At 48.4% G+C, this 20537-nt stretch overlaps 3 protein-coding genes across 15 annotated transcripts; 2 read left to right on the top strand and 1 right to left on the bottom strand.

The window, feature by feature from the left end:
* Positions 1 to 85: 85 nt before the first annotated feature.
* LOC133505833 (sodium/calcium exchanger 1-like) lies at positions 86 to 7590 on the top strand. Of its 8 annotated transcripts, XM_061829327.1 has the most exons (12): positions 509 to 785; positions 2491 to 4254; positions 4420 to 4526; positions 5382 to 5402; positions 5510 to 5527; positions 5624 to 5734; positions 5841 to 5909; positions 5979 to 6103; positions 6235 to 6334; positions 6400 to 6693; positions 6764 to 7170; positions 7293 to 7590. In XM_061829327.1, the coding sequence occupies exons 2-11, from the start codon at positions 2534 to 2536 to the stop codon at positions 7138 to 7140; spliced, it is 2943 nt and encodes a 980-aa protein (XP_061685311.1). In that variant the 5' UTR covers positions 509 to 785; positions 2491 to 2533; the 3' UTR covers positions 7141 to 7170; positions 7293 to 7590. The 8 variants fall into 8 exon arrangements, with proteins under 8 accessions (XP_061685312.1, XP_061685311.1, XP_061685313.1 ...); XM_061829328.1 differs by lacking the exon at positions 509 to 785 and adding an exon at positions 86 to 147 and having other exon boundaries at positions 6764 to 7590; XM_061829326.1 differs by having other exon boundaries at positions 510 to 682; positions 6764 to 7590.
* A 1924-nt stretch (positions 7591 to 9514) lies between these two features.
* On the top strand, positions 9515 to 17555 carry psen2 (presenilin 2). 2 transcript variants are annotated; one of them, XM_061828947.1, is made up of 11 exons: positions 9515 to 9668; positions 12016 to 12158; positions 13147 to 13328; positions 13408 to 13549; positions 13618 to 13685; positions 14616 to 14836; positions 14899 to 14997; positions 15447 to 15509; positions 15580 to 15663; positions 15960 to 16075; positions 16955 to 17555. In XM_061828947.1, the coding sequence occupies exons 2-11, from the start codon at positions 12036 to 12038 to the stop codon at positions 17108 to 17110; spliced, it is 1254 nt and encodes a 417-aa protein (XP_061684931.1). In that variant the 5' UTR covers positions 9515 to 9668; positions 12016 to 12035; the 3' UTR covers positions 17111 to 17555. The 2 variants fall into 2 exon arrangements, with proteins under 2 accessions (XP_061684931.1, XP_061684932.1); XM_061828948.1 differs by lacking the exon at positions 12016 to 12158 and having other exon boundaries at positions 9530 to 9668.
* On the bottom strand, positions 17552 to 20509 carry dpy30 (dpy-30 histone methyltransferase complex regulatory subunit). Of its 5 annotated transcripts, XM_061828954.1 has the most exons (7): positions 20333 to 20509; positions 19692 to 19814; positions 19562 to 19627; positions 19204 to 19326; positions 18840 to 18883; positions 18055 to 18102; positions 17929 to 17976 (listed from the first exon to the last, which is right to left on the bottom strand). In XM_061828954.1, the coding sequence occupies exons 1-6, from the start codon at positions 20507 to 20509 to the stop codon at positions 18069 to 18071; spliced, it is 567 nt and encodes a 188-aa protein (XP_061684938.1). In that variant the 3' UTR covers positions 17929 to 17976; positions 18055 to 18068. The 5 variants fall into 5 exon arrangements, with proteins under 5 accessions (XP_061684941.1, XP_061684942.1, XP_061684940.1 ...); XM_061828957.1 differs by lacking the exons at positions 19562 to 19627; positions 19692 to 19814 and adding an exon at positions 17552 to 17666 and having other exon boundaries at positions 17846 to 17976; positions 20333 to 20473; XM_061828958.1 differs by lacking the exons at positions 19562 to 19627; positions 20333 to 20509 and adding an exon at positions 17552 to 17666 and having other exon boundaries at positions 17846 to 17976; positions 19692 to 19710.
* Between the last annotated feature and the right edge of the window lie 28 nt (positions 20510 to 20537).

The raw sequence follows: 20537 nt of genomic DNA, 5'->3' as shown, positions 1-20537 counted from the left end.
CAAGAACATTGAATATTGCACAGTTCAAATCCAAAATTTTCTACTTGACTTTCTTTCCCCTTTTAAGGAGGAAAACGAGCACTTCCTGTTGGGATGTTTGAACTCGGCGAAGGTCGACGAAGGTGGCTCAGACGTCAGCCTGACCGTGTGAGTTGTTAGCATTAGCCGATATCTCGTCCTTGGCAATTATTAGCGTGTTTGCTACCTTCTTTGGTCTCGGCTTGCTGATAAGCTCCTCGCTTGGCAGCCATCTTTAGAACTTTTATCTCCTCACTTAGGAGCGCTTATCAGTACCCCCCCCCACCCACACACACACACACACACACACACACAACACACACACACACACACCAGACGCCGTCCTCCCGAGGGTTAGCAAGCACGTTAGCATCTTCTAGTCGGCACTGTGGTTACTTTTTTTTTTTTTTTTAACTGCTAATTTTTAATCATTTTTCCCCCAATCCTTCACTCCACAGAAGAGTGTTTTTTTGTTTGTTTGTTTGTTTGTTTGTTTGTTTTTTAAATCGGAGCTATTTCATCTGGGACTGACGAATAAGGGTGGGAAGTCCCTGTTGGCTCCGCCTCTCAGCCAAATGAGTGATGAGCCATTGCCTGCGTCCGTCCGCTTCATCTTGGCGGCTTCGTCACGTATTGTCTTCATCTATGTCAACTCCGTTCATGGGTTTGTGATTTCTTTTTTTGTTATTTGTTTTTATTTTTTAGGATTTTTTTTTCCATTTTTCATTTTGTTTGGCTTTAAAAAAAAATCCTGAAAGATTGGGAAGGTAAGTTTGCCCAAACCAATATAAAAAAAAAAAAAAAGAAAAAAAAAGATCTGCAAATTTAACTAAAATACTGAAGTAACACTTCAGTCCAGTCTTAAAGGTGAACGAAATCCAAGATTTTCAAATTAAAGGTGCAACAATGAATTGATTAATCAAGAAAATAATCCATCGACTTCATCGACAACTATTTTGATAATCAGGTAATCATTTAGAGGACTTGTTGAAGATGAAATGGTCGAAATGGAATTCCAGCCACACAACTAAATATTCTCGGATTTTTCTCAGCCTCCATGAAAGCTGATTCAACACAAAGCTAACCAATCGTCTTTGTGTTGGAACAACACTTACAATCTCCTGCTTTACTGTTAAAAACGAAAAAACACAATGTTTTTGTAGATTTTTCCTATGAATGTTGCAGACCAAACTAGAGATGGATTCACGTTAATATTTAATATGTGTCAATATGAAAACAATAAAAAAATCTAAATAGAATTACATTTTTAATAAAGGGATGAAAAAAAATCCGGGACCTAATTCCTCAATTAACCGAAAAAAAAAAATTCCACATATTAATTGGTTATTAAAATAATGGTTAATCACAGCCCTATCCCAAACTTTCTTTTTTTGTAAATGTGCAACTTTGTAAATTGTTGATTTCTAAAGTGTACGTTTTAGGCTTCTTTATTAGTCTTGCACATCCGGCTCATTTTGTTCTTAGGATACCGAACGGTTTGGAAGTGGACTGTTGCGGGTTCTCTCCAAAGACGTTTGGCCTCTCATCGGTTGATGCCACAAAGTCAGACTCAGGTCAGCCTCGTCTGTCCTAACTCAGCCTTGTTGCATGAACTTTTCAAGCATTCTCGCAACGACAAGAGGCCAAACGTCTTCGGAGACAACCGCAACTGTACACTTGCCATCCATCCAATACCTTGAGAGAGTACAAAAGCTACGGAATGAACTTTGGTCATCAGTGGTCTGGACTTCAGTCAGGAATGTTGATGACTTTGGATTTGACAGTACAGTCAGTTGAAAGACTGTGCGCGTGTGCGCGCGCCCTCCATGTGTATGTATAAATATACGTCCACACACATGTGGATGACTGGTTCGAGGGTCCGCCTCCCAGTTCTGAGGTTATCGAGGTGTGAATCGCAGCCCCCGCCTGTGAGGGGTTCGCATGTTGTCCCCGTGCCTGCGTGGTTTTCCCTCTCACGTCCCAAAAACATGCTTGCATTCATTGGAGACTCTAAAGTGCCCCGTCGGTGCGATTGTGAGTGCGACTGACGTGCCCTGCGATTGGCTGGCAACCAGTTTAGCCTCCTGCCCGTTGACAGCTGGGATTGGCACCAGCGCCCCCGCAACCCTTGTGAGCATAAGGGTGCTCAGAAAATCGATCGATGAATGACACCAACCTAAGTTATTTGTTCACTTCAGTCATTAGCAACGTTAACCAGTGTGTCGTGTTTTTTTTTTTTTTTTTAACCCTCATAAAGTGCATTCTTGCAAAAAAAAAAAAAATGTGGGGGTTTAGTAACCCTTTAAAAATGTGATTTATATTTACATTGTGTAGCATAAGAGACTCTGAAGTGTAATCAGTATTTTCATTTATTCCTAAATTTGCACTCCTAGCATGATTGATGGTCAAAGAATTTCTCTACTTGTAATGTAGACTACATTAGCGACTCTAACGCGACTTTGCACGCGGCAGGCTAGCGGAGGAGCCCTAACGTCTTGCCGTGCACCGAGCCGGAATGTCGTCGTCGTTGTCGTCGTCCCTGGTTTTGTTGGCCGTCATGTTGGCTAAAGTCGGCTCGGTGGGGGCCGTCGCCGCCTCCTGGAACAACACGCCGCACAACGACAGCAAATGTGGCGGCAGCACCGACTGCAAGGACGGCGTCATCTTGTCACAGTGGTGGCCAAAGGACCCCAGCCTCCCGGACCGCATAGCCAGAGCCGCCATCTACTTTATGGGCTTAGCGTACACGTTTCTGGGCGTGTCCATCATCGCCGACCGCTTTATGGCATCCATCGAGGTCATCACGTCCCAGGAGCGACAGATCACCGTCAAAAAATCCAACGGGACCAAGTTCACAACCACCGTCCGCATCTGGAACGAGACCGTGTCCAATCTGACTCTCATGGCACTGGGTTCTTCTGCTCCGGAAATCCTGCTCTCTGTCGTCGAGATTTGCGGTCACAACTTTGACGCCGGCGAACTGGGGCCCAACACCATTGTAGGCAGCGCCGCCTTCAACATGTTCGTCATCATTGGCCTTTGCGTTTATGTCATTCCTGACGGGGAGACCCGCCGCGTCAAGCACCTCAGAGTGTTTTTCGTCACAGCCGCCTGGAGCGTCTTCGCCTACACGTGGCTCTACCTCATCTTGGCCTACTTTTCTCCGGGCATTGTTGAGATTTGGGAGGGGCTTCTGACGCTCTTTTTCTTTCCCGTTTGCGTCAGCTTTGCGTACGTGGCTGACCGGCGCCTCCTGTTCTACAAATACGTGTACAAGCGCTATCGCGCCGGGAAGCGCAGGGGGGTGATCATCGAGACCGAGGGCGAGTCGGAACTTCCCTCCAAAGCCCACGTTAAAAAGCCGGCCCGCGGCCGGGGGCCCTCTGATGCCGAGCTGGGCGTCGAGGTGCCGGCCGAATACGGCCAGGCGAAGGAGTTGAAAGCGAACTCTCCCGACAAGGAGATGGAGCAGCTAAGGAAATCCGTTGGCCACGGTTCGACACGGGAGGAAAAGAGTTGCGCATTCTACAGCTGTCACGCCTCGCAGATCACGATGGGGACAGACGACATTCCAAAAACCGAGTCGGCCGCCGACCCGAGCCAGAGATTCACTCGGTGCGACTTAACATCATCTCAGGAAACGTCAGGAAATGACCGCTCTGCTAAAGTCTTCTTCCACCCAGCCGTCTACCAGTGCTTTGAGAACTGTGGCAGCGTTGCGCTGAATTTGTGTCGAGGAGGAGATCTGAGCACAACCGTTGCTGTTGACTTTCAGACGCAAGATGGCACCGCGAAAGCCGGTTCAGACTTTGGCTTCACAAAGGGAACGGTGGTGTTTCAAAGCGGCGAGACACAAAAGGAAATCCGTGTCAACATCATCGACGACGACATCTTTGAGGAGGAGGAGCACTTCCTGGTCCATTTGAGCGGCGCGAGGGTCCTGTCCGCTGACGGCGGCGAGGCGACGGACCGCGACAGCCTAGCGGGTTTGGGTTGGCCGTGCACGGCCACGGTCGCGATCTTTGACGACGACCACGCAGGCATCTTCGCCTTTGAGGAGCCCACGGTGACCGTGAGCGAGAGCGTCGGCGTGATGGAGGTCAGAGTGGTCCGGACTGCGGGGGCTCGAGGAGCTGTGGCTGTGCCGTACAGAACCATCGAGGGAACCGCCAAAGGTGGCGGGGAAGACTTTGAAGATACTCACGGGATCCTGGAGTTTGACAACGATGAGATCTGGTCAGTAGAAATTGTGCGTGGCGTTTTCCGGGTAAGGAGGCGAGAACACACTTAATTGGGCCGATGGCGTGTTCCCCTTAAAGCCGACCCTCGACCTCATTCACTGACCAATCAGTCGCCGAGTTTCCTGTTAACATTGCAGTGTTCTTCCTGTTTGCGTTTCAGCAAAACGCTGCACATCAACATCATCGATGACGAAGAGTACGAGAAAAACAAAAGTTTTTTTGTGCAGATGGATGAGCCGCGACTTCTGGAGATGAGCCAAAGGAAAGGTGGGTTAGGGTGTGGCCTTTCTCACCTCTGACCCCGCCCCTTGTCCTCTGGTGACCTCACAGTTTTGCACCAGTGCAGGACAAGATCAGAGCACAGCTCGTCTGTCTGTGTTCTAGCGATCGATACTCGGGGGGTGTTGAAGTGAGGTGCCGAGTTGGAATGGCGTACCGACGGCGGACGGGCTTTTGTTTTTCTTTTCCTTTTTAGTGCGAATATCTGCTGGGCAGGAGATCAATTTCACGGAAAGACTTTCACTAGAAATGCCAGTGTTGTTCAGGTAACTCTTGGGGGGGGGAGTCGGCTTTAGGAGATTGAGAACTATTTCGGTCACAATTCCCAAGTATTTGAGCACATCTGGGAGCTCCGATGAAATATGGGTTCGCATCTCGGACTCTCTGAATTTCTTTTAGGGAATATTTCAGTGATTTAGGATTGATAACTTGGGGACAAATACTCTGGTGTCCTTTAGGGACAGGGTTAGGTTGGGTTTCAAATAATTTAGACAACATTTTATGATGTTTGTCGCTCATATAAATTCCTCAGTGCTGATTGATGTCGGTTTGTCGCGTTACAGAGCGCATAGTTACTGAAGTTTGATGGGACTATTTCATGTTGGGGGGTGGGCTTCAGGGAGCTTACATATGGAATTTGGTGCTACGTCTTTGCTGGTAATAATCTAAAGTCAGAAAAGATGATCAATTTTGAGACGTTCTTAACCATTTTGTCTCGGTGGGAAAAAAAAACGTCCTGTTTGCGCTTTTCCTGGCAAGCATCTTTGTTTATCTGCCGACGCTTCTGGATTCTAAGTTCATGCCAGTTTTCTTTTTTTTGGGGGCTTTTGCCGCCGACTTTAGCTGTCCTGCTTCGAGAAGTTGGTAAGATTACCTTTCATTTTGCATTTTTGAAATGTTTTCTTTTTTGTGTCTTTGCTGAAAATGAAACTAAATGTTGTTTTTTCCCCCCCACTTTCTTTTCTTTTTAGGTGGATTCAGGCGAACCGGTGGGTAAAAGAATGAAAAAAAAAAAAAAAAAAAAACAAATAAAAAGGAAGCACATCTCGTCCCATGTTGACTAATGTCACGCCTCGCTTTGACAGACAAGCAGTTGTTCGGTAAGGCCGCTTTCATCCCTGGCCTTGCTGGTAGCGGCCTCCGGACCGGCCGCAACGCTACACTATACTGGTTCGGTGAACCGTGTGTCCACTTCCGTGAATCCTTTTCCCGATTCTTTTCATCTTTTGATCACAACATTTTCATCTTCTCTGTCATCACAACATTCTCACCTTTTCTCACTTCCTTGTCACCATCGGACAGGCAAAGACGTTTACAGAAAGCTAAAAGCGCAAGAACAACCAAACGGCTCTTCCGTCGTTACCCTCTCAGGTACAGTATGTCCCCATCTGCGTGTCCGTCCCCCTCAGGGACCTTTCAGACCATTTGCGTCTCTGTCAGAGGGAGCTGAGGACTTGGGGACAAAGGAGGAAGAGGAGGAGCGTCGCGTGGCACTGACGGGTCGACCGACGTTGGGCGAACACGTCAAACTCGAAGTCGTCATTGAGGAGTCTTACGAGTTCAAGGTGTGACCTTGACAAAATGTTCACGTGTGACGTCTGAGCACATAAATCACTCAGCCGTCTCAGAGGTAGATCATGTCAGGCACTTGTTTGTGGGTCTTGACACGATGGAGGGATTTTTGCGCCTGTGTCAGAGCGCCGTGGACAAGGTGCTGAAGAAGACCAGACTGGCCGTGCTGGTAGAAACAACGTCGTGGCGAGAACAATTTGTGGAGGCCATCGCAGTCAGCGCAGGTAAATGACTTGATGCAGATGAAGTGGTCCTGTCTGAAAACTGTCCGCGTCATTGTTGCGTCCAGGCAGCGGCGACGACAATGAAGAGGACGGCGGCGGCGGCCGAGGTGGTGGAAAGAAGCTGCCTTCCGCTCTGGACTACGTCCAACATTTTCTGACCGTCTTCTGGAAGCTTCTGTTTGCCATGGTCCCACCCACCGAGTACTGCAACGGCTGGGCCTGCTTTGTTGTCTCGATTGTGGTTATCGGCATCCTGACGGCATTCATCGGGGACCTGGCGTCGCACTTCGGCTGCACGGTGGGTCTGAAGGACTCGGTCACGGCTGTGGTGTTCGTCGCATTGGGAACATCGGTACCTGGTAGGTTGCCGCCCACGTGTGAAGCGTGACTGAGGTGCGACACCTTCACGGAATCCCGCGTCCTCCTCAGATACCTTCGCGAGCAAGGTGGCGGCAAGCCAGGACCGATACGCCGATGCTTCCATCGGCAACGTGACAGGAAGCAATGCGGTCAACGTGTTCCTGGGCATCGGTGTGGCTTGGTCAATTGCCGCCATTTACCACTACTCCAAAAATCAGGTGTTCAGGGTGGACCCGGGAACTCTGGCTTTCTCAGTCACCCTCTTCACCATCTTTGCCTTCATCTGCATCGCCGTTCTCATGTACCGGCGCCGACCCGAGATCGGCGGAGAATTGGGCGGACCCCCCCTCGCTAAGATGGCGACTGCCGGCTTGTTCTTCAGCCTGTGGTTGCTGTACATCTTCCTTTCTTCGCTCGAAGCCTACTGCCACATCCACGGCTTTTGATGCTGCCTTCTGCTGTTGGAACATCCGGAGGTATCGGACCGTTCATCACGTGGACTTCAAACGAGTCAGGCCCTGTCACCTTCAACTTCTTTGATTCCTGTTTTGGCCCACGTCCGCGCACCTTTCTCGTCGCAATGATGTCACACCTGCAGCGAGAATGCCAGGAACGCATGGATGGATGGACATTGATCGACATAAATGACACCAGAATGGAAGAAGTTTCATCATTCGTGTGGCATTTTTTCCCTTTTTTCAAAATGATGAAATAATTATACCTCGTAATCATCAGCCCACAAAATCAATGTAAACACATTTGTCATCTCAGTGTACTAGATAAATATTGGCAATTTTTTTAGTTTGCCTTTTCACGTGTCAAGCGCAAGAGCAACCAACCACTTTGGTGTGTTGATTAGATTTTTCCTCAAATAATAAATCGGTATTCAATTTGTATCCTGTTCTTGTTGAAGCAGAATGGTGTATCTGTATTCCTTTGTGCTAGAAAGGTTCTGCTGAGTTTTGAACCCTCACTCTGCTTATTATTATTATTATTATTTTTTTTTTCAGATGTTTATTGAAAATGCAGCCTGGCAGAAAAAAAGCCTTTCAAGGGACAGAATGAACAAGCGCAGTGTGAGTGTGAAGCACAACAAAACAATAGTGGAAATATTTGACCACAAGCATAAAGGTTACGTTTCAACGCGGGCAGCAAGTCGGTGTGACCGGTTAGAGCGTGAGCCTCACGGTTCTGAGGACCGGGGTTGAAATTGTGCCCCCTCCCTTGTGTGGAGTTTGCATCTTCTCCTCGCGCCTGTGTGGCTTTTTCTCCAAGCACTCCGGTTTTCCCCACATCCCAAAGGCTTACATTCATTGGACACTCTAAATTGTCCCGAGGTGTGATCGAGAGTAAGACTTGAGTGCATCTCCGTGGCTGGCAAGCAGAAAAGATGAAAATGGCTGTCGTAAAGACCTTTTTCATCGTCTTTAAAGCCCTTGTTACTTCCCCCTTCCCTGCTTGGAGTGTTGATGGATGAGATTAGAATTGAATCCGTAATGTTCACAGATGACATTGTGACCTGCCTTGAGAGCAGGGAGCAGGTGCAGGCATGGACTGGAAAGGAGAGGAATGCTGATGAGGCAACGTAAAACAGAATATACCCTATGTGCCTGAATGAGAGGTGCGGAAGAGGAGAAGAGATAGCGAGGGCGGAGGACTTCAAATACTTGGGCTCAACGGTCCCGAGCGAGGGGGAGTGTGTTAAGGAGGTGAACAGCAGACGGGTTGAAATGGTGGGAGGAAGGTGTCGGGCGTTTCATGTGACAGAGGAGTCCGCCAGGATGTCGGATGGGTTACAAAGGCACGGACCGACGGCTGAAGAGATGACAGGAAGCCTCCAATCAGACTCAGCTTTAAAAAAAACACACAACGAATTTTTCTCTGGCAGTCGGTGCTACCCTGGTCCGACATTCAGAACGAGCAACAAGAACAAAGAAGAAGAGACGTTTCTGTTAATAGGAAATATAGCAAATGAAGACAATGTTCACGCTAACAGTGAGCAGATTGGGGGAAAAATGGAAACGAGTGTCACACCACTCACTACACACGTCTCAGGTGGTGTGGGGAAAACGTTACTTTATTGCCTTCAAAGCAGAAAATCTCTGGAAAACAACCCCTTGCAGGTATACACAGCAGCACTAGCCACGTTAGCCTTCCTTTCGCAGGCTCTCGCTTTTCTTCTTTTCCTTCATCATACAGCAGCATACAAGCCACTGCCTGCCACCTGTTGGCAGGTGAAACACGCAAACCGATCACCGTCTCCCACGCGCAGGAAGTCAAAAAGCAGAATAACCATGAAAAGAAACAAGTGCCTCGTGAGCTCATCAGGAGGACAGCCAAGGAGACAAAGTTCAAGAGACCGAACTTCAATTTTTTTTTTTTTTTTTTTTTTTTTGTGGACACATTCAGAGGAGAGACAGTGGGTAGATTGGTAGAACCCCTTCTACCAATACGTCAGAGGGAGGGAGACCAAAGAGGAGGTCGACGGAGGTCGTGAGGGATGATATGAGGGCAACTGGGGTTGGAGAAGAAGATGCGGGAGATCGGCTGACATGGAAAAGGGAAAAGGGCGACACCCGGCGGGACAAGCCCAAAGGAAACCAAGAAGATTTCAGATACATGGTCACAAACTATATGCATAACACGTTCTCATAACTGCCTCTCCGTATGACAAAACAGAAAAGCAAAAACCAACTCCCCGGAAGAAATACAGTTCAGCATATCAAAATCATGAAATGTGTGTCTTCATGTCGTGGAGTATTCCTTCAGGATGTGATATTGTGTCTCTTCTTGTGCTTTATGAAATTGGTGGCTTTTTTTTCCACTCAAACGAGACGCCGTCGGAAGACGCGACGCCGTGACGTCACGTTGGTCACGTGGCTTGGATCACCTGACCAGCTGCAGACTTCCGGATTGTAGCTTCCGGGTCGTGAGCGCTATTTGCTGCACGTCGTCACTTTGTGGAACAAATCAGGTACGCTTGGAACATTCTTGCTCCATTTGAAGCCTTTCCGACATTTGCAAAGATGAAAAAAAAAGGTGTCGTCGTTGAGTCGACTGGAATAATGACGTCACTCGAAGCAGATTTGCGCTGGCAACTTCGCGCGACGAAAGGGAAGTTTTTGATCACATGACGTGTATGAAAATGACCCCAATCGGGTCACATCGTCGAAGGCTCCTGAGACTTCAACCGCGCCCTTTCTTGGGAGAATGGGAGGGTCTGGCTCGGCGTGTTACTAAATCCCGTCACCTCTTCTCATCACTTTTGCACCACGTCATCGAGTACTTCCCATAGGTGGGAAATCCCTTCCGTCACTTTTGGAATCGTTCAGTGCGGTCGGTCGTGATGGAGATGATGCGGTTTACACTCACAACTGCTTGCCGGCACATACAGACAAGCATTGGTGCACACTTTCACATTTCTGGAATATTCAATCTGCAATGAACCTATCGTGCATCTTTCTGACATTTGGAAGGAAAGCGCCGTACCTCGAGAAAATTCCAAAGTTGACACTCCCGGATTTGAACCCGGGACGGCAGATGCGCTCAATGGGATTCTCCACCGTGTCGCCCCTTATACACCGTAGGGTTAGCTTGTTGTACATTACGTTGTCTCGTCTTCAATAAGTTTGAAATATATCTAAATTGGTCATTGTAAGATCATCGTTGTAGCAATCAGAGTGAAGGCGTGAGCGGGATTTTTGCATATGTACTTGAGGCGGGGAACCAAAAAAGGCCCACATTCTAATTTCAAAAAGTTATTCCTGTAGGTTGGCATTCGTGCGCTTCAGTTTTTTAAGTGATCCCGCTATCTTTGGAGAGCAATCTTTCATTACAGTTTTTTTGGCTTATGCGCCTAAAAGCTGTCAAGACCACTGAAAGAGGTTGATGTGTGTGTGTGTGTGTGTGTGTGTATATAATCATTGTATTTGAGAGTAATTCAACTAAATGCGCTTTAACTACTTATCTAAATGTCTTCCATCCAAACCTTTCAAAACATAATGACTCATAATGAAATTCTGACCTATCTGGTCCAATGCATACTTCCTGGAAATTTGATTAATTTTAAAAAAGGGACTCCTTTTTAATAATGTGAGTACAAAGCAGTTTGAAAGTGTCTGTCACCGGTGTTTATTCTCTGTGTATTTTTGTGTATTGTATCATCTTGATCGTTCTTGGCCAAGTATGTAAACACCACACATAAAATTTGTCTCCAGTGGTTGGCTTGGCTCTCATGTGACAACAGACGCAGTGAATGCTCGAAATAATACTCGAAAAAAACCACCCTAATTTCAAAAGCAGTTACTGAGCAACATGAAGGAAAAACACAGAAAACACGGAAAACGCTGGAGGTGACGGTGAGGTGCCATTTGGCCTTTCCGTGCCGTGATCGTTTTTTGCGGAGGAGGTGCTTTTCTCACCCGTAGGACAGTTCATTTGAACGATCGAGATGTTTTAACCTTCAGGAAATAAATTGCATTGATTCATCACTTCCAAATGTTTTTTGATCCTGATAGATCAACCGCAAGCTGAGATGAAAAGGATGAAACGAGGAAATAAAAGCAAAACAAATACTGTCATTTATTGATCATTTAAAGATGAGTCTCACCTCTGCCCAGCCCGTGCAATTTGGATTTTGGGCCCACTCGTCCGCAAACTCAGCCATTTTTCTTTTCTCGGAATAAAAAAATGAAATGCTTTCTAGATCAAAATAGTTGTTGGTGCTCTATAACTAGCTATGGCAGTGGCTTCAGATATACGCTATTATTTTCATTCATTTCATTTGTAATGCAGGCTCACGGGGGGCACAAGCCAGCGCGAACTGCAGGCCGGTTCCGAGCCTGGGTAAATGCACAACATGGTTGGGCATCTGCCTTAAAAACATTGTCAAACAAATAAGAGCGTTCATATAAGGACCCCTATCCAGGATCGGTCGTGGCCTTGGTTCTGCGGGGTGTCGGTTGAAATTCAGCTACTGTGGGTCCAAGACGAAGAAGAGGAGGAAAGCGGATTCTTCGGCACAAAGAGACGAGGAAAGTACGAAGCCACCCTCTGAGGGTGGGGACTTTGAATGTTGGGACTATGACAGGAAAAGATCAGGAGTTGGTTGACGTGGTCAGGCCAAGGTTACAACCAAAAATATCTGCTCCACTTAAACTTCTTCAGAGATGGATTATGGGATGTCAGTGTTGTTGTTTGTACTGATGTTGCCGTGTTGGGTGACCGCCAGAGCGTACCTGAAGCTCCGGTATCACATTCCAGCCTCTACAATGAGTGACGCAGCGGCCCTACGTGGGCGCTTTCGCTTTTGCTGTTTTCAGGCAGAATCTGGAACGCGGCTATGATTGCGTCCGACAGCGAGGACGACGCCTACACGGAGCGGACTGCGCTCGTCCAATCGGAGAATCCGGCCGTGCCGTCGTACCGGCCGGATGACGCGTCCGTCCAGCGCTCATCCGGAAGGGTAAAAGTTGAGCTTCCGTATCCGGTACAAAGTCCGTCCAACCTTTGTCCTCGCTAGTGGTCCGAATAGCTGCTACTAGTGAGGCAAAACTGCACGAGTTGATGACCGCTTTCTACGAGCAGTGCTGTTGATGTGATCAAATTCCTCTAGTTGTAGCTTGCATAGAGGGTTGGCAAAAATATCGATGAATTGATGCATCACAATACTTGACCGTCCTCTGAATTGATGCATCTGTTGGCCAATGGGCATCATCGCGCCAAAACCAGCAGGCTCAAAGACAGTTTCTTCCACCAGGCAGTCACGACGCTCAACCTCCTCTCTCCTTTACCCCCATTATTATCCCCCCGTAGCGCTCACCACCACTGACTATAGACCATAGGGACTACTCTCTCTGGACAGTGGCACTGGAGCGACAACAGGAAGCAGAGCTGCAAGTGGTAAAAATGAAGATGTTTATGTTCTCTCCAGGAGTGAGCAGCTTGGATCGGATTGGAAATGAGCTCATTAGAGGGCAGCCAAAGTTGGAGAGAGGCGACTTTGATAGTTTGGACACGTCCAGAGCAGAGATACTGAGTATATTGGTCGAAGTTAGAACAAAAATGCATCATGGTAAAGACCGAGAACTTGATGAAAATGCTGTGAGTCGGTGAGTTTACGCGTCTGTGAAAATGAGCCTTCGATGTCGTCTCTCATGACTTGGCATGTACCGACCGGTCAAGGTTGGTCGTTACTGCCGACACGGGCGGCGGTTTGGCCCTTTGCGCCAAGCGTGCTTTGTAGCCGTCACACCACGGCGATTTCTCGTGACTTTGCGATACGAGACATTGAGCTGAGCCAAAGTTTAGCATTAGCTCTTCCTGGAGTACAGTCTCCACTTTTGGGGGTCATTTTACCCCCAATGCAAGTAGAAGGGACCGACTATCGGAAGACTAGTCGGGCATCCTCTCTGCTAGAGCGGTCGACTTAACGGCCCCCGTCGCCCCAACAGCGCAGCGGGGACCCGGCGGCGGCGGCGGCCCGTGCTTCGGAGCCAGATGACGACGAGCTGACCCTCAAGTACGGCGCCAAGCACGTCATCATGCTCTTCATCCCCGTCACGCTGTGCATGCTGGTGGTGGTGGCCACCATCAAGTCGGTCGACTTCTACAGCGAGAAGACGGATCAGCAGCTGTGAGCCGCAGCCTGCCTGCCCGGCCGGCCGCCCCCGCGTTCGTCCCGCCGCTTACCCCTGCTCCACTCTCACTCTAAGGATTTACACGCCATTCACGGAGAATACGTCGTCGGTGGGTCGCCGCCTCCTCAACTCGGTCCTGAACACGGTCATCATGATCGGCGTCATCGTGGTGATGACAGTCTTCCTGGTGTTCCTCTACAAATACCGCTGCTATAAGGTCCTCCCGCCTTTGCCGGCCGTCCGCCGTCGTCTTTGCCCTTACGCCGCTCTGCTTTTTGTCCTCAGTTCATCCACGGTTGGCTCATCCTGTCCTCGCTGATGCTGCTTTTCTGGTTCAGCTTCATGTATCTCAGGTGAGAAAGTTCCCGACCAGCAGATGGAGGGGCCTCACAAAGGAGCCATTGCCGACGGGGCTTCGCAGTCATCAGCATTCAGTGACACTTGTGTGTCGAATCAACAATTGCATTCTTTGGGTTGTGATTTACTTTGTGAGAAGTAAGAAGTCATCGAAACCAAATTGAATTGACTTGCAAGCCGAGCAAATTGCAAACTGAAGAAGAGGCTCTTAACAGGCACGGCCATCTGACAGGCGCGCGTGCAGACTTTCAAAAGTGCTCCTTCACGTACGTTTACGTCCAAAGTCGTCAACATCATGAGCCGTGCCAAAGGAAATTCACTTAGACTGAAAACATTTCTGGGATATGACACGGCTAATGTTTCCGGAATGACAATGAGATTGTGATGTACTTTGACTTGATCTAAGTTCTAACGTTGGACCGGTCTGTCCACACGTCGAAATGCGAGCGCTCGTTTTCTCCCGTGGTACGCGTTGAAAACTTTTCCCCTCTCCGTGCTTTAGGAACATCTAGATCATCTACTGCAGTAGCAAGCTTTCACCAATGGATTGACAATAGATAGCGACGTAAATGACGCTAGATTAGAAGACATCATGGTGAAATAAAATGATCTGATGATATCAATATTTCGGTTTGAAATTGCATATCTATTGACCTCTTGAAAAATGTCTGTCTCAGTCTTTGCAGTGTCGATAAATTCTGACTACGGTATTAGGTAGCAACTCCATTCTCGGCTGTATCAGCTCAGTAAGTTATTTTAAGGTCTTGAGATTCCATCCCTAGTCACACCCGCAACTTTATATCTGCGGGCATGACTGTTGGACCGCAGCCGTAGATTTTTCAAATGTGAGTGGCTGTCTTCACGTTGTTGCCACGCCGCCACATTTTGGTACCTTACAACACTGCACGTGCTCCTCGTGGCGTCAGCGAGGTGTTCAAGACGTACAACGTGGCGATGGACTACCCGACGGCGGGCATGCTGATCTGGAACTTTGGCGCAGTGGGCATGGCGTGCGTCCACTGGAAGGGTCCGCTGCCGCTGCAACAGGCCTACCTCATCGCCATCAGCGCGCTTATGGCGCTGGTCTTCATCAAGTACCTGCCCGAGTGGTCGGCGTGGGTCATCCTGGGAGCAATATCCGTCTACGGTGAGCAAACGCCGCCGTGCTCCGCCGCCGTGCTACGCTAACGAGGCCTCTGTTTTCCGCAGACTTGGTGGCCGTCCTGAGTCCGAAGGGTCCCCTGAGGGTGCTGGTGGAGACGGCGCAAGAACGCAACGAGCCCATTTTCCCCGCCCTCATCTACTCGTGTGAGTACTCGCCAGCGCGGTCATTTGCGAGGTGTACGTTATTTCTCATAAGATCAACAACCTCTTTTCCCGCTTTCTTTTCTTTGCATGTTCAGTTGGTTCTGTTCGATTCAGTTATTCATGTACTTAAAAAATTAAAAAATCCTGCATCCTCCGCGAACAGGCCAGAGAAATGTTTCTACATCTCAGCTGTGTTAATATTCAAAGTGTGTCATGTTACTTTGCCTTTTCAATGCACATTTTAGACTTTTTTTTTTTTTTTTTAATTAACACGTAGGCCTCTGAGCAACTGTCTGATAAAGTCGCTCAGCGTGGTGTAACTCCGAGAGCTAACCCCTTTTGTTTCTGAGGCGCTACAGCGTCAAAGGTTTGAGAACCCCTGACCTCGTGTCAGCGAGCGGTCGGCACGTGACCAAAGTTGTTGACGAGCATTCTTGGTGTGCGTGCAGCCGCCGTGGCGTGGACGGTGGGGATGGCGAGCCCCGCGGACAGCGAGCCACGACGTCAGAGAGGTGGGCGTTCACGGAAAACTCTTGCGCCAAACCATTGCAATTTATCGCGAACCGTTGCTGCGTATGACAGACGAGGAGGAGGCAGAGCCAAGCGAGGAGGAGGTGGAGGAGGAGGATGAGAGACGCCACTCGCTGGAGGGAGAGCAGGAGGAGCGTGAGTGTCACCAATCGTCTGCCTTCCTTCGCCCGTGTCACGCGTCATGACACTTGGACATGTATAGATGTGTAGCGGTACATCTCGTGACAGGTGTTGCCGCACGTTACGAAGCATGTCGTGATACGTGCGAATTGTGTCAGGTTATGATGTTTGTGAAGCAAGTGTCGTGTTGTACCACGTTTCATGACGTGTAATGTGACGCACTTGGTGACGTGTCGCGGCGCATGTCATAGTTGTCGGGAAGCGTATCGGAACGCGTGGCGTGACACGTGCTGTCGTATGTGTTGCCACAGGAGGCGTGAAGCTGGGCCTCGGCGACTTCATCTTTTACAGCGTCCTGGTGGGCAAAGCCTCAGCCAGCGGAGGCGACTGGAACACCACCATCGCCTGCTTTGTTGCCATCTTGATCGTAAGATCGCAATCGTTAGGGTTAATTTAACTGCACAAAACAAAACGCAGATCTCAAATGTGGTCTTGTATATTGTATTTTATGCTCAATTGAAATTGCAACCTAAATAATCAATTGATCGATCCCTGTATGACCATTATCAGTAGTTTGGTCCGCGTAGCCGGCAATAAGTGGGACTCGTTTCCGGTGAGAGTTGGGCTCCGCCAAGGCTGCCCGTTGTCACCGATTTTTATTTGAATGACTTTAATTTAATTGCAACCTAAGAAAACAGAATGAGAAATTTCAAAACTTTACAAATGGTACATGTTACCCAGTGGAACCTCGAGAAAACTGCCCCCGATTATCATGTTTGACGCAAACACTTTTGTCCGCAGTCTCGCCTCTACCAGTGTTTTATATAACTTGATTGTGTGGCTCATCAACTTGATTTGTCTCGAGTTGCCTTTGCTCCGCACACAACTTTTGCTCTTAAAAAAAAAGGGCAACTTGCACACTTTGCCCCTGTTCTTCAGGCACTAGTATTCTATCGGAACAATTTGGGGAAAAACTCCACAAGCGCCTCTCCTCGACGCTTGCGTATGTACCTCCACAGGAGTGCCATCTGGACCGACTGCCTTTCCATTTTGCATCTTTTGTCGTGCCTTTCTAACTTCCCCCTTGCTCATCTTCTACTCTTCCTTCTCTCTCATTTTCTTCATTCATCCACTTCTCAAAGTAGTCTCTCCATCTACTGTATTTAGCACACAACTGGCACCGGTCAACACGTTTCCTTCACCGTTAAAGGGAATATTCTCCTCTCTACTCTGGAATTGCTGAACGTTTTGGATATTTCTTTTCATTCTTTTTGCTGAAGCCAAAATCATTCGTTTTTGCTTTTAGGGTCTGTGCATGACACTGCTACTGCTGGCAATCTTCAAGAAGGCGCTGCCGGCATTGCCCATCTCGATCACCTTCGGTCTCATCTTCTACTTCTCCACGGACTTTCTGGTGCAGCCCTTCATGGACCGGCTGGCCGCGCATCAGTTTTACATCTGATGGCTCAAGTAAATGACCACGCTTTGACCTCAAAAAGCTCTTTTTCAAAAGACGCTCACGCAGTTTACCCGATTTCACGGAAGCTCCCCGGAATGACAAGTCTTTTAAGAGCTGTTGGACGGCCCTTCAAGACCCGGGGAATTGGATTTGAAACCAGTTTGAATCACTGAACAATCTAAATCAAATGCCAGTGATGTAAAGATTGAACTCAAACTTAAAAGAATCAGATTTCAATTGCAACCTAAGGAATTCAATTCAGATCAGATCCCAACTTGAAAAAATCAAAATGGAATCACAAACTAAAAATACGGGCAGATTGCCCTTGCCAATGGAAACATCCCAAGCCAGATGGCAGGGAATGAGTGTCAGGGGGCGGGGCCTGAGAAGCACGTCTGTATGTTGTGACATCCCGGCCAATAAAAGAGGACTCTTGGTACGAGGTGAACGTGTGTGAGACATTTTATTGACAAAAGTGAAAAGGCTTCAATTTCGTTCGTCAAACTGCGACTTGTTCTTGAGGAGAAATGCTGCCAGGTACTCAATGGGGTTCAGAGGTCTGAAAGGAACAAGGGAGGTAAAGTCGTCATTTGCAAGACACACCTAAAGAAAGAATTCAAGAATAAGAAGGCTGCGCAAAAAGTCCTCCGGCAGGTGCCGCCCGGCCCCTCCACGTGAAAACCCGTCACCGCAGAGTGATGGCGGGACTGGTGTTGTGACGCAAAGGTGACCTCTGACCTCTCCTTGGCGAGCACGGCGAGGCCTTGCAGCAGGATGGGCACGACGGTCTGGTCGAGGTAGGCGCGCGTGGGCAGCGCCTGCAGGTCCACTTTTTGCTTGCCGGACGTCTTCTCCTGCTCCAGCGTGCGCTGGCAAGATTGCAAGCAAAGCATGCTGGGAATTTGCGCGCGTGCGGGGCCAGTCGCAGTCGCGCGCGGGCACGTTACCTGGATGCTGTCGGTCAGGCCGAACTCTGCGTGCGGGTTCTCCGACGCCTGCGCGGCGACAAATAATGATGAGTGAGTGCGTGCGTGCGTGTGTTTGAGGAGTCTGCATCCACAAAGAACCTTAATGCTTGCCTGCTAATCACTAACCCTTTTTAACGACGCGCCCAAGACATGGCTTGTAAAGTGGATTGACATTCTTTGTCGGTCATGAAATGTGTTTCATGTGCTTTTTCTATTGATGGGCCGGGTACTAAACCGTTCAATCATTTCAAATTCCTTTTGCGGAGTTTATTCATTACAGAATACCAAAACACGTGCTCGTGAGGTGAGCACGGGCCACGATTAACTTCCGTTACCGGGCCAGGAGTTCATTTCCACGGCCTTTGTGCGTGTCAGAAAACTCCACCATTCCAGAATTCTCTTGAGCGTCAAGTCATTAGGGAAGAGTTAGGCACCTCAACAGCATGCGCACACACACACACACAAAAGAAAAAGCTCCAACTTCATCACAAACTTCATTCTTGCAATTATAACTATTGTAGTTGTTTTCTTTGTGCAAAATAGCAATTGTTGTTCTTGTTAAGGTTGCAACTTCTGTTGTGTTTTCAACTGCGAGTAGTCAGGTCGGCATTGTTAACGACGACAACCTGTGCTCATTTGCTTCACCTGGCAGACAAAGTTCAACTAATACTAATCCTGTTTTATATGCATATATATATGCATATATATTCTTAATGGGAACATTGTATCAATGGAAAATGCAAATGATGAAGAAGATGACTCACGGTAGTAGTGGAATGCTCCATGGTGTGTTGCGCGTCTGTGTGCTCTGCAAGCCAAACATGGTGGAGAGCATCAACATGATGTCGATTATGCCGCTGCACACTTCAAGTTAGAAGAGAGAGAGGCTTGACGCAAGAACCCGGCGTCAACATTCTTTAATACTTGCAGAAATGTGCCCAACCAAGTTTCATCTAGCATGTTAGCTTAGCATCTGATTCAGCCATTTGCTTCCCATGTTTTAGCAGGTTGCAGCGACGTTCGTCAACTGACTTTTGTGCTCGCAGAGCGGCGTAAAAGTAGGAGGAAAAAGAAGGACTAAACGGAAGCAGCAGCAACTTCGAAGAAAATGAACAACAATGAACTCACCGTCCGCCATGTTTGTTGTGGGAGTCTCCATTCAAGCGGCGTCACTTCGGAATTACACGCTCGTTTCCGGTCTGTGACCTTCACAATGATTGGACTTCCCGACGGACCCTCCTCTCCGGTAAGCTGAAAAATCTTAAAAAGTTAAATCTAAACAAACACAAAAAAGCACCATCAAACAGGAAATCTAAAAATAAAAATACCATTTTGCCAAACGTGACATGAAATGAGATTTAAGAAGAAAAAAAAAAGTGGGACATTTCATACTGACTCCACATAGCAGGTAGTACGGCAACCCGCCGGATTAACGTGTTTGCCTCAAAATTCCGGTTCAAATCCGAGAACTGTGTGGAGCTTGCACCTGTATGGCTTTTCTCCAGGTGCTCCGCTTTCCTTCCGCATCCCTCCAAATAAACACGCGAGGTTGCTTGAAGACCAACAAATTGTCCATAGGTACAAACGGTCGGGCTGACGGACGGTTCAGGGCGTACCTGCCTCCCTCCTGAAGTGGGCGAGGATCGGCCCGGTGACGCGAAGCGACTCGGGAAATTGATGGATGCGCGGATGACTGACCACGCTTGTGCTCCAATTGGAATTTGGTCTTCAGTGTTGGCCTGAAAGTCCATTGGGGGAAAAAAATGTGTGAAATTCTGGAAAACAAGTGGGTTGTCTATCACGTACATTTTTGGAATGTGAAATTTTGTGATATAGAAGATTTTGCAAACTGGCATTTTTGTTGTCGTCGTCGGTCTTTACAAAGAAACCCAAAAAGAAAATCAAGTCCAATAAATTTCCTTTCAACCACGTATCTTCAACATTCAAACATCTTGCGGATCCGGTTCTGCTCAGCCGGGTCGCTATCCCGCGTGTCTTCGGGGTAGGAGGCGGCGTACCCCCTCAACTGCTGCCCACCCAATCGCAGGACACATAGAAACGAACATCCATTCGCACTCAGATTTTCCAGTGGATGCGGCTTTTTGGCGTGTGGGAGGCAAGCGGAGTGACCGGAAATTCAACATTTCGGGAAAAATTAAAAAAAAAAACAAAAACAAAACAACGATTTGGGGCATTTTCCCCGAAATAAGATCTATTTTGGGGACGAGATGCAGCGTTGAGCAAGGCTCCGACTTGCCTTCTTGTTTTGGACGGACACGGAGACTTTTATTGTGAAGGGGCGGCTGGGGCGCCCCCTGTCGACGCCTGCCTGCAATCCCTGCGCGTCGTCCGCAGCGGCAGCAGCAGCAGCAGCAGCATCAGCGGGCAAACCCTCAACCCCGTCAAGCCTCCGACCTAACGGACGAGGCGACATGAGCCACTGAGCCGGGGAGTCTTTCAGT

The sequence above is a fragment of the Syngnathoides biaculeatus genome, chromosome 9 (genome assembly GCF_019802595.1).
Source record: "Syngnathoides biaculeatus isolate LvHL_M chromosome 9, ASM1980259v1, whole genome shotgun sequence".
Taxonomy (NCBI): domain Eukaryota; kingdom Metazoa; phylum Chordata; class Actinopteri; order Syngnathiformes; family Syngnathidae; genus Syngnathoides; species Syngnathoides biaculeatus.
This window is presented reverse-complemented; position numbering and strand designations above follow the sequence as displayed.

Excerpts from the sequence above, each read along its gene's own strand:
- psen2 (XM_061828947.1), top strand. The coding sequence starts at position 12,036 with ATGATTGCGTCCGACAGCGAGGACGACGCCTACACGGAGCGGACTGCG. Across the intron at positions 13,686-14,615 it reads TTCAGCTTCATGTATCTCAG|CGAGGTGTTCAAGACGTACA; the intron begins GTGAGAAAGTTC and ends TCGTGGCGTCAG. Across the intron at positions 15,664-15,959 it reads GGAGGGAGAGCAGGAGGAGC|GAGGCGTGAAGCTGGGCCTC; the intron begins GTGAGTGTCACC and ends GTGTTGCCACAG.
- dpy30 (XM_061828954.1), bottom strand. The coding sequence starts at position 20,509 with ATGTCGCCTCGTCCGTTAGGTCGGAGGCTTGACGGGGTTGAGGGTTTG. Across the intron at positions 19,815-20,332 it reads TGTCCGTCCAAAACAAGAAG|GCCAACACTGAAGACCAAAT; the intron begins GCAAGTCGGAGC and ends ATGGACTTTCAG. Across the intron at positions 19,628-19,691 it reads CCACTTCAGGAGGGAGGCAG|CAACCTCGCGTGTTTATTTG; the intron begins GTACGCCCTGAA and ends TTGGTCTTCAAG.
- LOC133505833 (XM_061829328.1), top strand. The coding sequence starts at position 2,534 with ATGTCGTCGTCGTTGTCGTCGTCCCTGGTTTTGTTGGCCGTCATGTTG. Across the intron at positions 6,335-6,399 it reads GGCCATCGCAGTCAGCGCAG|GCAGCGGCGACGACAATGAA; the intron begins GTAAATGACTTG and ends TGTTGCGTCCAG. Across the intron at positions 6,694-6,763 it reads ATTGGGAACATCGGTACCTG|ATACCTTCGCGAGCAAGGTG; the intron begins GTAGGTTGCCGC and ends CGTCCTCCTCAG.